Source organism: Lutzomyia longipalpis, chromosome 4 (assembly GCF_024334085.1).
Source record: "Lutzomyia longipalpis isolate SR_M1_2022 chromosome 4, ASM2433408v1".
Lineage (NCBI taxonomy): Eukaryota > Metazoa > Arthropoda > Insecta > Diptera > Psychodidae > Lutzomyia > Lutzomyia longipalpis.
In genome coordinates, this window is record NC_074710.1 from 9962877 (window position 1) to 9977467 (window position 14591).

Here is a 14591-nt window from a genome sequence, read left to right on the forward strand (position 1 = left end):
ACTGAATTTCCTAAAAAAAACTGTATTGAAGAAACATTCAGTTAAAACATTGAAATGCAGAAATATATAATTGCCCACTGATCATAAACTCCAATACTCGATTCTTTGTATAAATGAATCAACACTTAACACAAAACTATATACACAGAAACATTTAATATAATAAAAGCAAAACCCAATCATTCAACAGATGAAATAAATTTTGAAGACTTTGTAAATGAGTAGTGCAACGATAGCACTACATAAATTCTCTTGCAATTTTCCGTCAAAACAAGTGCCAATAAGCGGCTATCAATATGCTACGTATCCTATATATACCAAATGTTATAAGGCAGATAAGTATAAACTTTCTAATTGGCAAGATCTTGTGCACACAGACAACTTGCTGATTCAATAACCGCGATTTTTTTTTACTTGAACGTCTCCGCGGTGACAGAGCACAAGGACCGTCACCGACTAATGAGAACGCTCTTTGGGGGATATGGTGTGGTCTAGCTAAAAATGTGTATGAAGGAAAGATCACATGCTTTCGCGATGCCAGGGCGCACATGCTCATCATTCTGTGGGTATTTTTGTTTACAAAATAATCACAAGTTATTGCAGTATAGCCAAAAATCATCCGGAGATTTATAAATAGACTCTCATTGAGTCATATGACGTTTAAATTTATGTAGTAATGACGGGAATAATCGGCGTGATGAACTGGCGTGTTCGCGAAGGGCCAAAATGGCCATCATGTGACAATTTTTTAACACTCTGCAAACCAACCTCTGAGAGATCTCTACTGAGCTTTATTTTCTGTTAATTCTTTAAATATTTAATGATAATTTAATGTTTATTCTGATTATATAAAAAAAGAATAAAATGTTCTTATTTTCTTTAAATGTTAAGAATTTTAGAACTTTTCATCGGAAATTTTAAGAATTTTGCTTCAGGAAAATTTCAAAAAAATTTCTGGATGTAATGGGTTAAAAAGTAATAAAAATAAAGCTTTATTACTTCCAAGACGACTAATAATTAATTTAAGTAAGTACCTACAGACAGAAACCCTGGCATTCTAATTGGCGTAAATACACAATCTAATTCATTTTATTGAAGTAAAATTAAATACTTTCTTTCATACTGAAAATTCATATTTTATTAAATATGAAAATATCATTTTCCGGAGAAAGAAAATTAATTTGTGATAAAAATGTTCATTTTTTTAACCAAAGAGAATTTATTCAATTCAATATAAGTCATAATCTTGTAAAGAATCGAATGAGATTTACAACTTGGTCAAACAGATTTACCAATTTATACAATGGTGACGTCATTGCTTCTATTTTTGGGCAAATTCTTGATGATTTTCCTTTTAAATATGAGGAGCTTTCCCATACCGAAACTTATGAAAATCTTTTAAACATTTACCGTGAAAAATTGTCAATTTCATCGTGAAGTAAAAAATTAAATAAAAAACTCTTTTGAAAAAAAAATATCGACTTGAAAGGGTTAACATTCTCTACAATCTTCGTCATTTTCTCACACTTTTCTCATTGCGCGGAAGGTTCCATTTGTCGTGTGGAATGTAATTGATTTTAGTCTAAATTTACCGCATAGGCATAAATCACTCAGAGCAAGGAGTGAGAGAGGGTGGAGGTGGAAACTCAAAGGAATTGCTCAGTTGCAATCATCAACAAATTATATAGTTTGAGTGTAAATTGCATTTGACGTCCCAACAAATTAAGTAGCTGTTGTTCACGCGCGATCACTGATCATTGATCGTATCTCCTCTCTTCCTTGTGCCGAGATCTTTTTGGCAAATCCTCAGCCAAACTTGCTGCACGATTAATATTTTCGGCTGTAACGATTGCTTGAGTTTTATTTCTAAAGAGCCAGCTGGTGGTGGCAGTATCTACTTGACCACGGTACCTCTTAGATGGGAGAGCTTCTCGCGTAATGATCATCTCCCCATCATAAACCAAAAAACCGCGATCGTGTTGATTAGTATACAGCTATTAACGAGGACTCCGCAATTATTTCATGGGGCCAAGTGTTTTAAAAATCCCCCGAAAATTGTGAGAAAATAAAATGAAAAGTTAATAAATTTTTTTGGAAGGTGTATTTTGCAAAATTTGTGCAAAAAAAAAGACGAATACTCCTTTGCGAAGCATTATTATTAGATCCATTGAGTGGATTCAGTGTCTCCGACGTCTTGTGTCTAATTCGGTTCACCCAGATCTTTATATTAAAACTGTGTGCGGCAACCTTTTCGTCTTACATAATTTACGAGTTGAGTGAATTTTAAATAACACACCCCTGAGAATATGATGGGATACTTTGTAAAATATCCTTGCAATTGTGTGAGATTTTTTCTCTTTAAATGATCGACATTTGTGGGGAAAATCCCACTGAAAACGGTGAAAAAGTTGTGAAGTGAAAAATCGTCACGAGTGTTCTTGTTCTAAAGTTTCTTTAAAAGCTCCTTCATCCACTAACAATGTCCTGCTGCAAAGCAACAGAGCCCCTGTGGCCACCAATAGATATGACCAAGCAATCGGATATAATGCGGGTAAGGAGAGAGATCTCTCTTCCAACCCCTTTGACGATCATTCCTAAATCAATCAATATTTATCATTAACACCTCCTCCCACATTTAGCAAAGGAATGTCCAATTTGTGGAGGTATCCAAAAGGTGGATCAGAAGAGGACTTTTCTTTTTCACTACCCATTAAAAAAAACCCCACAGACAAAAATTTTATGGGATTGTGAGTGTTGTCTTTGGATAAATGCCAAAAAAAGATCGCGTATTATACTCGGCAATTTTTTTGTCGAATTTCCTCAGTAAAATGAGTTTTTGTTGGGTAAATAGAATGAAGAAAGTTGATTTATAAAATCATCATCACCGGGAGAAGTCGATAAAATATTTATTTTCTTTGCATGAAGAATTTCCATAAATTCACAACCAATAAAATCCTGGGGAGTGTGAGAAAATAATTGGATGATTGAGAAGCCTCTCAAAGAACAAACAAGAATAATTAATTAATTATTGTTTAAATTTTGAATTTGGAAAATTGTTGAAGGGTGTGATGAGCTTATTGATCTTGTTGGAGGATTTATGAAAGATCTGAATGAATTGCTGTGTTCCAAATTAAATAACCTTTAGACTAAGAAGGAATATCTTCAGCATTTACGATTAATTGCTAATTAATTAACTAATTAATTGTTATTTAAGTCAAAAAAAAGTCTCTTAAGAAATTCCTTAAAAATTGATATGATATGTTTCTTTCCTTCTGTATTCGTTAGAGCGCAAAAGGAACAACAAAATGCATTAAAAAATGCGAAAAAAAACTACACTAGTGACGTCAATGTTTGATTTTTTAAGCAAATCTTTGTTGACATTTATTAGTTGATCTTATAATAGGCAATTATAGAAGAAATCTTTTAATGATTTCTTATTCTTTTTTTTTTCTTATTTACTCTAAAGAAGATTCATTTCTTATAGAAGCTAATAGTCTCCTTTAACGAACGCAAGATGTAAGAAAATAACGTTCAGTGTATCAAAGAAAATAAAAGGAAGAAAAACCCTTCGAATACAACATTTTAATGAATATTCTTAAAATATTTCTCAATATTTGAAAAGTTCTTAAATTTTTTTTCGGATTTCAAGATGAATTTCAAAGTGAAGATTTCAAGGCCCCAATTTCTTGGAAACGTGTAGTTAAGAATGTAAAAACTTAAAGATTTTTGGTTGAAATATTTCATTAATTTTGAGTTATTCTAAAAATTCTTTCAAAAAAGAAATGAAGAAGAAGAGATTGGCCAACTTTTAGAGTACTTTCTGTGTGAATTTTGGAACAAAAAATTTAAAAAAAAAATCTTTCTCTCGCATTTGATGATCAAATATTAATTATTTGGTTCTTTGAGAAAAAAAAACTAGATCAATTTTTTTGTAAATTTATTAACTTATCTCTAAAGGTTGAGAATTGCAAATAAAAAAAAGTTTCTCAGCCTTTTATGAATTACTCGTAAAAATTTAATAAAAATAATTTTTTTTTCGAAAAATATCCTTTAACATAAAATAAAATTATTAAATAAATAATTAGAAATAAATCAATCAATAATCCAGAATTTAAATAAATTTCAAATCATGAGAACGTGCCTTAAAAATATATTACGAATATTCTAAAAAAAATCTTTAATTTCTCAAAATATTTCGAATATGCTTCAAATATTATAATTTATTTATATTGGAGATTAGGTAAATTTTCAATGTTGGGGGAGTCAAACGCGGGAAATGACCTTTTTTGAAATTCCTCGTTTATTATTTTTGCTACGTTTCGGAGCTTTATTTCTCTTTCCTCATGCATGGGTGTTGACAGAAATACCCCCAATTCTTAATGCCTGAGGAAGGAGAAATAAAGCTCCGAAACGTAGCAAAAATAATAAACAAGGAATTTCAAAAAAGGCCATTATTTATGCATTCAATAATTTATTTAATTCCTCCTACTATTAAATTCTTTAAAATATTTTGCCAAACTTTTCATGACAGTGTATTTGGCGCTCTCCAAATGAAACCGAAATATAATGCGGTCATTCACTTTCACTTCTACTCATACAGAAGTGTTCTGATTCTAAATAATCTTTTCTACATACGCAATTATTTATCATGCATGTCATATGATTAATTTTATGATGTTTCATCGAAATGGCGACTACAACGTTATACAATTTTGCAAAATATAATGACACATTTTTCATGCTAAATGTAATGTAAATTAAACATTATATTTTTAAAAATTAATTCTTCTGTCCTGGTTTCTATCAAATCATGTCGGTTTACACGGGAGAAGCCTCATTATTTATTAAATTTATGACCTCCCTCTTTGGATTTACACGGAAATAGAACATTTATGTATAAATTGAAATTCTTCACAAAGAATTCGCACAATTATGTGGAGATTTGAGGAAATAGAGAGAGAGATGAGGAGATGATCAATTAGGAGATTTATAATTTTATCACCACCTTAACCATATGGGAGGTTCATTAAAGTCCACTGCAAAGTGAATTATTACTTTTTTGAGTAAATATAAAAGGAGGATAAACAGGGGAATTATTATTAAAAGTAATATTCTTTGCCCATGACGCACGTTACGCTCATTTCTATAAACACCAAACTATATAGCAAAAACAACCATTTATATGATTCTCACCCAATAAACATCTGGGAGGTGTATCTCTTACTTGATGCGCGCCCCGTACATCAAAAAGAATAATTGGTTTGCCTAATTAATTCAGGGCCTTGCTGCGGTGCCTGTGGGGGTATAACTATATGTATTTTTCTAAACAGGATATGTGTAAATGAGAGGAGCGAATGGATGAGGAAATGACGGCCCCATTGAGCTAATTTATAATCTTTCTTTTTTTTTCTTTTTCCCTCTGCATCCCCCTTTATCCAGGGTCCGGAGCAGATACACGTTTCCAAATTCTACAAAGAAAGCAAAGTTGGGAAGTTTGTCAGCTACATCACGGAAGATGCAAAGACACTCTATGAGACATTCCGCAAGGGTGTCTATGCATCCAACAATGGACCTTGTTTGGGATGGCGTGAAAATCTTGCATCCCCCTATCAGTGGATTAACTTCAATGAAACCCTGTTGCGTGCAAAGAATTTCGGATCTGGTCTCATGTCACTCGGTGTTCAACCGCACAATCTCGTTGGGATTTACTCACAAAATCGCCCCGAATGGATCCTCCTGGAGCAGGGTGCGTACTGCTATAGCCTTGTTATTGTACCACTGTACGATACCCTTGGGCCCGATGCTTGTGCCTTCATCATCAAGCAGACTGATATGGCACTCGTGGTGGTGGAAGATGACAAAAAGGCGAATTTATTGCTGGACAAGAGTCCCAAGACGCTGCGTAAGATTGTGGCCATTAAGCCCATGCGACCGGCAACGCAGCAACGGGCAAGGAATCGTGGAATTGACATTTTCTCCTTTGATGAGGTGGAAAAGCTAGGGGCTCAGCGGGCACACGTTGAGGTGCCACCAAAGCCTGAGGATCTCTGTACAATTTGCTACACTTCGGGTACAACGGGTAATCCCAAAGGTGTAATGTTGACACATCAGAATGTTGTTGCGGGGGTCTGTGCTGTTCTTCTGCAACTAGGTGAGTTGCTTCAGTGAGTTAGTTTAGCCCAGGGGTAGGGTACCACCTCTCATTACATTCTGACCCGGAGATTTTACCTACCCTCTCACCTCTCTTAAATTTTTAAATGTCCATAATACTAAAAATTACGTCGATCTCTCGATAGGCAATGAAAATTGTTTTATACAAATAATTAAAGTCGGTTTTTGTTTGTAGGTTTTGTTTTTTTCACGAACTTTTTTATTATAAGGGATCGGTTTGAATTTATTTAAGCCAGGCCTAAGTTTACTTAAACCAGGCTTCAATTTTAATTTTAAGCCGTTTATTAACGCAGGCCTTTTTTTTCTTAAGCCAAGCCTTAGTTCTTTTAGGTTAAACTTTTAAGACGTATTCAGACTCTCAGTTCATTTCAGCATGATCTAACCTTGAAACCTTAAAAGCCTTACCTTAAAAAAAAACTAAAGCCTTGCTTAAAAATCTTCGGACTGACTTTAAAAACTTAAACCTAGTTTGAAAATAACTGTAGTCAAGCTTAAAGAAGTTTATTCTGGTTTAGAAAACTGATATCTGACTTCAACTTTTACTTTTACTAAAAAAAAATCGAAACTTCCCAAATTACAGAGTTAATTCAATTTTCGATTTTTTAATTTTCTATACTGCCGAAAATTAAAATAAAAATGTACGGGTAAGCTGACCAAGCTTACGAGAGCTGTGTTTCTTTCAGTGTACCAATTTTGTGAGAGCAAACTAGAACGCGAATTTGTTTAAATACATGCAAAATCGGGAAAAGTTGAAAAGTCATCCCCCAAGAAATCTTTAAAATGCCATATCTCGGGAACGGCTCCATAGATTTTCGAGTTTGAGCTATCGTTGGAAAGGTCTTAACCTCAACTATAACATATTAAAATATGAAGTAAATCGATAATGGCATTTTCGAAATATTCGAGTTCGAAATTTTCGAAAATTTTGATTTTGACTTTAGCGCCTCTCGCGATCATTTCTCGAAGTTACAATGTTCTAGACATTTGTAGGGTTTCACGAAACCTTTCATTTGCGCTTGAGTTGATCAAAATCGGACTTGTAGAACCCGAGATATGACATGTCAACTTTGGAAGGCTATATCTCGAGAACGGAGACATAGATTTTCTTCATTTTTGGCATGGAGCTAGATTATATGGTCAACTATAACATATCAAAAAATGAAGCAAATCGATAATGGCGTTTTCGAGATATTCATCGAAAACTCATCGAAAATTTTGTTTTTGATTTTTGGCCCCCTAGCGGTCACTTTTGAAACTTCGGATGTTCTAGAGAGTTGTAGGGTTTGTTGAGATCTTTCATTTGACCCCGGGTTGATCAAAATCGGTCAAGCCGTTTTCGAGTTATGGTCGATTTTCGATGAAAAATTGTGGCGGCCATATTGACTAAACGGCTTGACCGATTTTCGAAAATGAGGCATCGTTGGAAAGCTCTTGATGGCCCCTACAACATATCAAAATTTCAGACCTCTAGCTATAATAGCGGCTGAGATATAACGAAAAGTAAATTTTGAGGTTATTCAAAATGGCGGACGGAGGGGTGGGGGGGTGGATTTGACCTCATAATCGGATGTCTTCCGGTCGATATTTAAACTTTGCCGTTTACCGCAAGTCTCTATCTATTACCGTTCTCTTGCAATTTAGCGATAGGTTCCGGCCGGAAAAAAAATTTTTTGGCGCATACGTTTTTTGGAATGTGGGGACCCTAATTCGTGCTCATCCCAAGTTTGAGCCCGATCTGACGACTTTCGATTTTGCTCGGTACACAAAAGCTGTGTCTGAAAGAAACACAGCTAAAATTAAAACCGTGGGACCCGGAGAAATTCATCCTAAACCCGAAACCCGAAAAAAGAAAAAAATACAAGAAACATTCCAAGATTACACGAGAGATCCCAAGAATGCAAACTTGATAGTAAGAATGCATAAGAAATTGCAAAAACGGAAGCGTGATCGTAAAAATTCAAATCAGAACGTAAACGAGATCGCAAGCAACCGAACCATGATCGGAAGTCAGTGAAATAGTTATTCAGTCCCTGGGGTTGTATTCTCTAAGAGTGAAAAACTCTCGTGATAAACTCCCGAAGGCTTTTTGCAGGAAAAAGTGAGGAAAACTCCACGTGAGCATGATCCTCTAAGAAAAATAATGCATCTGTGATAAACTCCCGTAAGATTTTCCCGGTTTTCACGTTTCTTTTAGAGCGCTAAAGCCTTCAGGAGTTTATCACGGGAGTTTTTCACACTTTGAGAATTCATGCCCTGGTTTAGTCATCTTTGCATCCTTCATGACTTTACTTTAATGTGCCTATTTTCTTTAGGTGATCATCGACCACGCGTTGGAGACATAATGATCTCCTTCCTACCATTGGCGCATATGCTTGAGCGTTGCTGCGAAAATGGCGTCTACTACTCCGGGGGTGCCGTTGGTTTCTACTCTGGGGACATCAGGGAATTGACAAATGACCTCAAGGCCTTAAGGCCAACCGTGATGCCAGCAGTACCGCGTCTCCTCAATCGCGTGTACGATAAAATTCAAGCGGAAATTGGTCAGTCTGGACTGAAAAAGATGATCTTCAACATGGGCATACGATCCAAGGAAGCAGATCTACGACGCGGAATCCTCCGGAGGAATAGCTTATGGGATAAGTTGGTTTTCAAGAAAGTCCAGGAGGCCTTTGGTGGGAATCTCAGGCTAATGGTTGTTGGGTAAAGAAGCACAAATTAATGCACAAAAATATTCTTTTAAAATTTTTTTAACGAAAAAAAATCTTTCATGTAGATCCGCACCACTGGCTGGTAATGTTCTAACGTTCATTCGCTGTGCTCTGGGATGTGTTGTTTGTGAGGGATATGGTCAGACAGAGTGCACAGCACCAGTTACACTCACCGTTCAAGGTGATTTTGTTCCTGAGCACGTTGGCCCTCCAGTTGCATGCAACTACATAAAACTCGTTGATGCCCCTGAGATGGAATACTATGCTAATGAGAATCAAGGAGAGGTCTGCGTTAAGGGTACCAATGTCTTTGTCGGCTACTACAAAGATCCCGATAAAACCGAGGAGGTAATCGATGAGGATGGATGGCACCATACAGGTGATATTGGGATGTGGCTACCCAATGGAACGCTCAAGATCATCGATAGGCGAAAGCATATTTTCAAACTGAGTCAGGGAGAATACATTGTGCCTGAGAAAATTGAAAATATCTACTTGCGCAGTCAATACGTTGAGCAAGTTTTTGTTTACGGAGAGAGTCTCAAGGTATTTACACACAAAACTATGAGAAATATTTTTTTTGGAGAGATTTTTAAAAAAAAAATTCTTTTATTTTTTTTTTTAGAGTTGCATTGTTGCCGTTGTAGTGCCTGATGTGGACGTTCTCAAATGCTGGGCTCAGGAAAATAATATCCCTGGCACTTTGAGCGTTCTCTGCAATAATCCTACGGTGAAGGAGCTCATCTTCAACGATATGCTCACATGGGGACGTGAAGGAGGACTCAAGTCATTTGAACAGGTATGTCAACCACTGAAAAATGTACTGGTAAGCTGACCAAGCTTACGAGAGCTGTGTTTCTTTCAGTGTACCAATTTTGTGAGAGCAAACTAGAACGCGAATTTGTTTAAATACGCGCAAAGTCGGGAAAAGTTGAAAAGTCATACCCTAAGAAATCTTTAGAAGGCTATATCTCGGGAATGGCTCCATAGATTTTCGAGTTTGAGCTATCGTTGGAAAGGTCTTAACCTCAACTATAATATATAAAAATATGAAGTAAATCGATAATGGCATTTTCGAAATATTCGAGTTCGAAATTTTCGAAAACTTTGTTTTTGACTTTAGCGCCTCTCGCGGTCATTTCTCGAACTTGCAATGTTCTAGACATTTGTAGGGCTTCACGAAACCTTTCATTTGCGCTTGAGTTGATCGAAATCGGACTGGTAGAACCCGAGATATGACATGCCAACTTTGGAAGGCTATATCTCGAGAACGGCGACATAGATTTTCTTCATTTTTGGCATGGAGCTACATAATATGGTCAGCTATAACATATCAAAAAATGAAGCAAATCGATAATGGCGTTTTCGAGATATTCATCGAAAACTCATCGAAAATTTTGTTTTTGATTTTTGGCCCTCTTGCGGTCACTTTTGAAACTTCAGATGTTCTAGAGAGTTGTAGGGTTTGTTGAGATCTTTCATTTGACCCCGGGTTGATCAAAATCGGTCAAGCCGTTTTCGAGTTATGGTCGATTTTCGATGAAAAATTGTGGCGGCCATATTGACTAAACGGCTTGACCGATTTTCAAAAATGAGGTATCGTTGGAAAGCTCTTGATGACCTCTACAACATATCAAAATTTCAGCCCTCTAGCTATAATAGCGGCTGAGATATAGCGAAAACAAAATTTTGAGGTTATTCAAAATGGCGGACGAGGGGGTGGGGGGTAAAATTTGACATCATAATCGGATGTCTTCCAGTCGATATTTAAACTTTGCCGTTTACCGCAAGTCTCTATCTATCACCGTTCTCTCGCAATTTAGCGATTGCTTCCGGACGGCCGGACGGCCGGCCGGAAAAAATTTTTTTTGGCGCATACGTTTTTTGGAATGTGGGGACCCTAATTCGTGCTCATCCCAAGTTTGAGCCCGATCTGACGACTTTCGATTTTGCTCGGTACACAAAAGCTGTGTCTGAAAGAAACACAGCTAAATTGTCCAATTAGTTTTTATTAAACACTTGGAGGACCAAAACTTCTAACCTCAAACTTTACTCTCAATTTTCTCCAAGAAATAATACGTTTTTCACAGTTTTCTTTCCGTGAACTTGCAAAACTTGAAGCCTTTTACACATAGATGTAGAATTTATCATTATAAGTTAGATAGACTCTATTCTAGCTATTCTATTACGATTTAAATAAATAAAATTGCCAGCGATTGCCAGTTTTGTCCTCCAGTGTTATTTCTATTAAAAAATATTTTTATTATTTGTAAAAAAAATATACTAAATCGTTTTTTTTTATAGAAATTTGCATAAATTATTTTTGATAGATGAACATTTAATTTAAATTCAAGTTCTTGGAAATAAAACTTGGAAAAACATTTTCTTTGTGACAGAAAATTAGGATTAAAGTTTTAAGGTTAGAATCATCAATTCTCCAATGAAAAATCTAACCTCAATATATCCCGCACAGACTCCTCATAACCTCAAATTTTAAATCAACTAAATTAGTTTTTCCGTAATAAATATTTTCCAACCTATTGTATCGATTTATCCTATTTTACGATATCCTCTAGCTAGAAAAATATTAGTATAAACATTTCCCTCCTAATTTTGCTGTAATTTCCAGGTGAAGGACATTTATTTGCATCCTGATCCGTTCTCTGTCCAAAATGGCCTCCTGACGCCGACCTTCAAGTCGAAACGTCCAGAACTTAAGAGCTACTTTAAGCCCCAATTGGAAGATATGTACAAACAATTAAATTAAATATCAACGTAATCCATTCGCCATGCTGCACCACATCTCAGCGAAACAATAAAAATTCATAAATGAGTCCGGATGTGGTGCACTTTGGAGAAGCACTTCCAAGAGGGGACAGCAATTAAAACTTAGGGAATTTCTCCTTAATTTCTATTTAATTTAATTTAAAATAAGTCTTCACAAACTTTCTTTGTCCGCACTCTTGGGTGATTTTTGCACTTCTCAACGGTTAAAAATAGTTTCTTTATGTGCTGCTGGGCAGCTTGTTCTATTTCCCGCTGGTTACAATTTGGCGCTTCAGTTGAGGGGAATTCAACTGGAATTCGAGCCAACATACTGCGGGGGGAAATCCCAGCAACCCTGTGAAATCACCGAAACTCCATTGTCGTTGAAAGTTGGCCGATTTCTTGAGCTGGTTGGTTGTACTGAGAACGTTGGTGCTGTGTCCGGGTGGACTTTCATGAGGTTTCTTCCTTGTGTTGCCAATTCTTGTAGACTTGCCCAAAGGGTTTCCGCGATCTCCCACAATGTTGATTGCATTGACTTCAATTTTGGGCAAATATCCGCGGTCACCAACAGTTTAATGACAGGCACACAGCGAAGTTCATTTGCTTTGAATGGAGTGGGATCCACCAAATCAATGCCAGGGGATGCGAGTACCTTGGGATGATTGAATTCAGGCAGCGGAAGTAATTTCATAACTTGTTCACGGAATTGTGGTTTTCGGTGGAAACGCACGACATCTCCTCGGAAATTGTCCAGAATTATCCGACGCCATTCGAAACTGGGATTCGATTTGTGACGTGAATTGATGGGCGTGAAAATGAATGTTGTGTGCCTCCGGAATAGGTGTAAATTGTGCAAAATCCACCTTGGAAATGATCCACCAGGTAAGATCATTGGATAATTCTCACCTGGGTGAAATTGCGCGTTGATGGGTAGTACATCTAATTGCATAATTCCTTTGTCATCCACAGAAACACACGAACTGCGCAATGTTTTGCTGGGCGACTTCTGATTGTTCCCGAGATTAATCCCGATGTATTCTCTGTGGGCATCCTGCTGTTCCTGCAGCACAGGAATCCGCACGGATTGGTGTACGAGGTTGAGGCAGTTTCCAGGTGTGTCCAAGAGCCCATAAAAGTTGAGATTTCCATGTTGGCCATCTGACGCATTTGTGTCGCCGCATAAACCGCTGGAGGGATTGGCCGACATGCACGGGGGTGTCAACAAGTTTTCATCATTCTGAGGAGCTCCAAACGTCACCAAAGGCTTTCCTCTATTGTCCATTGTGAGCATCCGGAATTGAATAAATCTCCGAGAAACATGATTGATTGAGTCATAAACTCTGTAGTTTGATTTAATGGTTTGATGCTGAGCGGGATCAGCTTCCTCAATGTCCAACGAGCATGGAAGAGGGCTGCGGGGGGAATCCAATGCGAATGTGATGAGTTCCCGCAGGCCCTGCAGACTGTGGGGGATGATTGCCAAACGCCCCATCACTGACTTTCCGGACATGCCCAAAGTGAGGTTAGGTATTTGAGTTTGATTGTGTGAGAGCGCAAATTCATCCAACACCGACCCGCCGTGATATCTCATCCCAAGTAGAACACCGTGAAGAAATGGCCAGTTCCAGAGGGCATATTGAATCGCGTCTTGTGGCTGAAGTGATGAAGATGGTGTCTCAGGGATTGTTGCAAAATGGGACTGCATTTTCTGCCTGGACGAAGCACTTCCTAGGCCTTTTCTCTGAGACACTCTTGAGGCTGATGAACACTGTGTCTTGGGTCCGCGATAATGAGAAATCCGGAATTCCTCAAGACGACAGACCGTCTCATCCTTGAACATTGAGATTGGCCGGTCATTTTGCTTCTCCGCGACAGTCATTGGAAGCCCGGCGGCAGAGGATTGAATGGCCACTGTACCGCCGCTGGTGAACACTGTCGAAGGACCAATTGTTGGGATGTTACCTTTAATGAGAAAATACAATTTATTGGAGCTTTCCTCCGGTTCGAATGACCAATTGTTGGGATGTTACCTTTAATGAGAAAATACAATTTATTGGAGCTTTCCTCCGGCTCGAAGGACCAATTGTTGGGATGTTACCTTTAAATATATGGAGAATTAATTAGTTGTTCCTCCGGCTCGATGAAAGCCCCGGAGGAGGAAGAGATCTCCGGATTGGCGCCAATTTCGTTTGGAAACGAATGGGTCCGGATGTGGTGCACTTTGGAGAAGCACTTCCAAGAGGGGACAGCAATTAAAACTTAGGGAATTTCTCCTTAATTTCTATTTAATTTAATTTAAAATAAGTCTTCACAAACTTTCTTTGTCCGCACTCTTGGGTGATTTTTGCACTTCTCAACGGTTAAAAATAGTTTCTTTATGTGCTGCTGGGCAGCTTGTTCTATTTCCCGCTGGTTACAATTTGGCGCTTCAGTTGAGGGGAATTCAACTGGAATTCGAGCCAACACTACTGTCGAAGGAATAAAAAAAAAGCTAAATGGAAGGAAATATTGGCAGCTAAAAGGCAAAAGTTTCATTTTATTTCTTTGCTACATTAATGATTCAACTGTTGGTAATATTTTACCAATTTATTCTTTTAAATGTGAACTTTAACAATTTTTTATACTCAAAATAACTTTTCTTTTTTAAATTTTAATGTAGCGCAAATTATAGATATTAACAACTTTATTTGGTAGTCCATATGATGTAGTCTGCTTTATATTCATAATAATTCATATATAAGATAAAATCATAAAAAACGTTTTTTTTTTTACCGTTTTACGCTTCTCTCATAAAAATTGTCGTTTGTTTCAACGTTGATACACTTCTATTGGGTTGTCCAATATTTATCCGGATTTCTAACCTAACATATTTACCATTAATTGAATGAGGGGGATGAGACAGAAAATCAAAATTGTACAAAATTTATGTGAATATTTTAGATT

At 37.0% G+C, this 14591-nt stretch overlaps 2 protein-coding genes across 6 annotated transcripts in view; one reads left to right on the forward strand and one right to left on the reverse strand.

Annotated features, from left to right (window-relative positions):
- The window catches only part of LOC129796081 (long-chain-fatty-acid--CoA ligase 6), a 215337-nt gene extending 203624 nt beyond the window's left edge, over window positions 1-11713 (forward strand). For 4 of the 5 annotated variants that reach the window (XM_055837793.1, XM_055837789.1, XM_055837790.1 and 1 more), the window contains 5 exons: window positions 5440-6151; window positions 8484-8871; window positions 8945-9425; window positions 9505-9678; window positions 11509-11713. In XM_055837793.1, coding sequence (XP_055693768.1) covers window positions 5440-6151; window positions 8484-8871; window positions 8945-9425; window positions 9505-9678; window positions 11509-11646 — 1893 coding nt within the window. In that variant the 3' untranslated portion in view covers window positions 11647-11713. Of the gene's footprint in view, window positions 1-1579; window positions 2552-5439; window positions 6152-8483; window positions 8872-8944; window positions 9426-9504; window positions 9679-11508 lie in introns of those variants that run through there. The other variant, XM_055837794.1, reaches the window with a different exon arrangement.
- Window positions 11714-11776: 63 nt separating this feature from the next.
- Window positions 11777-14092, reverse strand: LOC129796123 (uncharacterized). Its single transcript, XM_055837866.1, has 2 exons — window positions 13747-14092; window positions 11777-13610 (listed from the first exon to the last, which is right to left on the reverse strand). Exon 2 carries the CDS (start codon window positions 13525-13527, stop codon window positions 11953-11955), a length of 1575 nt encoding a protein of 524 aa, XP_055693841.1. The 5' UTR covers window positions 13528-13610; window positions 13747-14092; the 3' UTR covers window positions 11777-11952.
- Window positions 14093-14591: the final 499 nt, after the last annotated feature.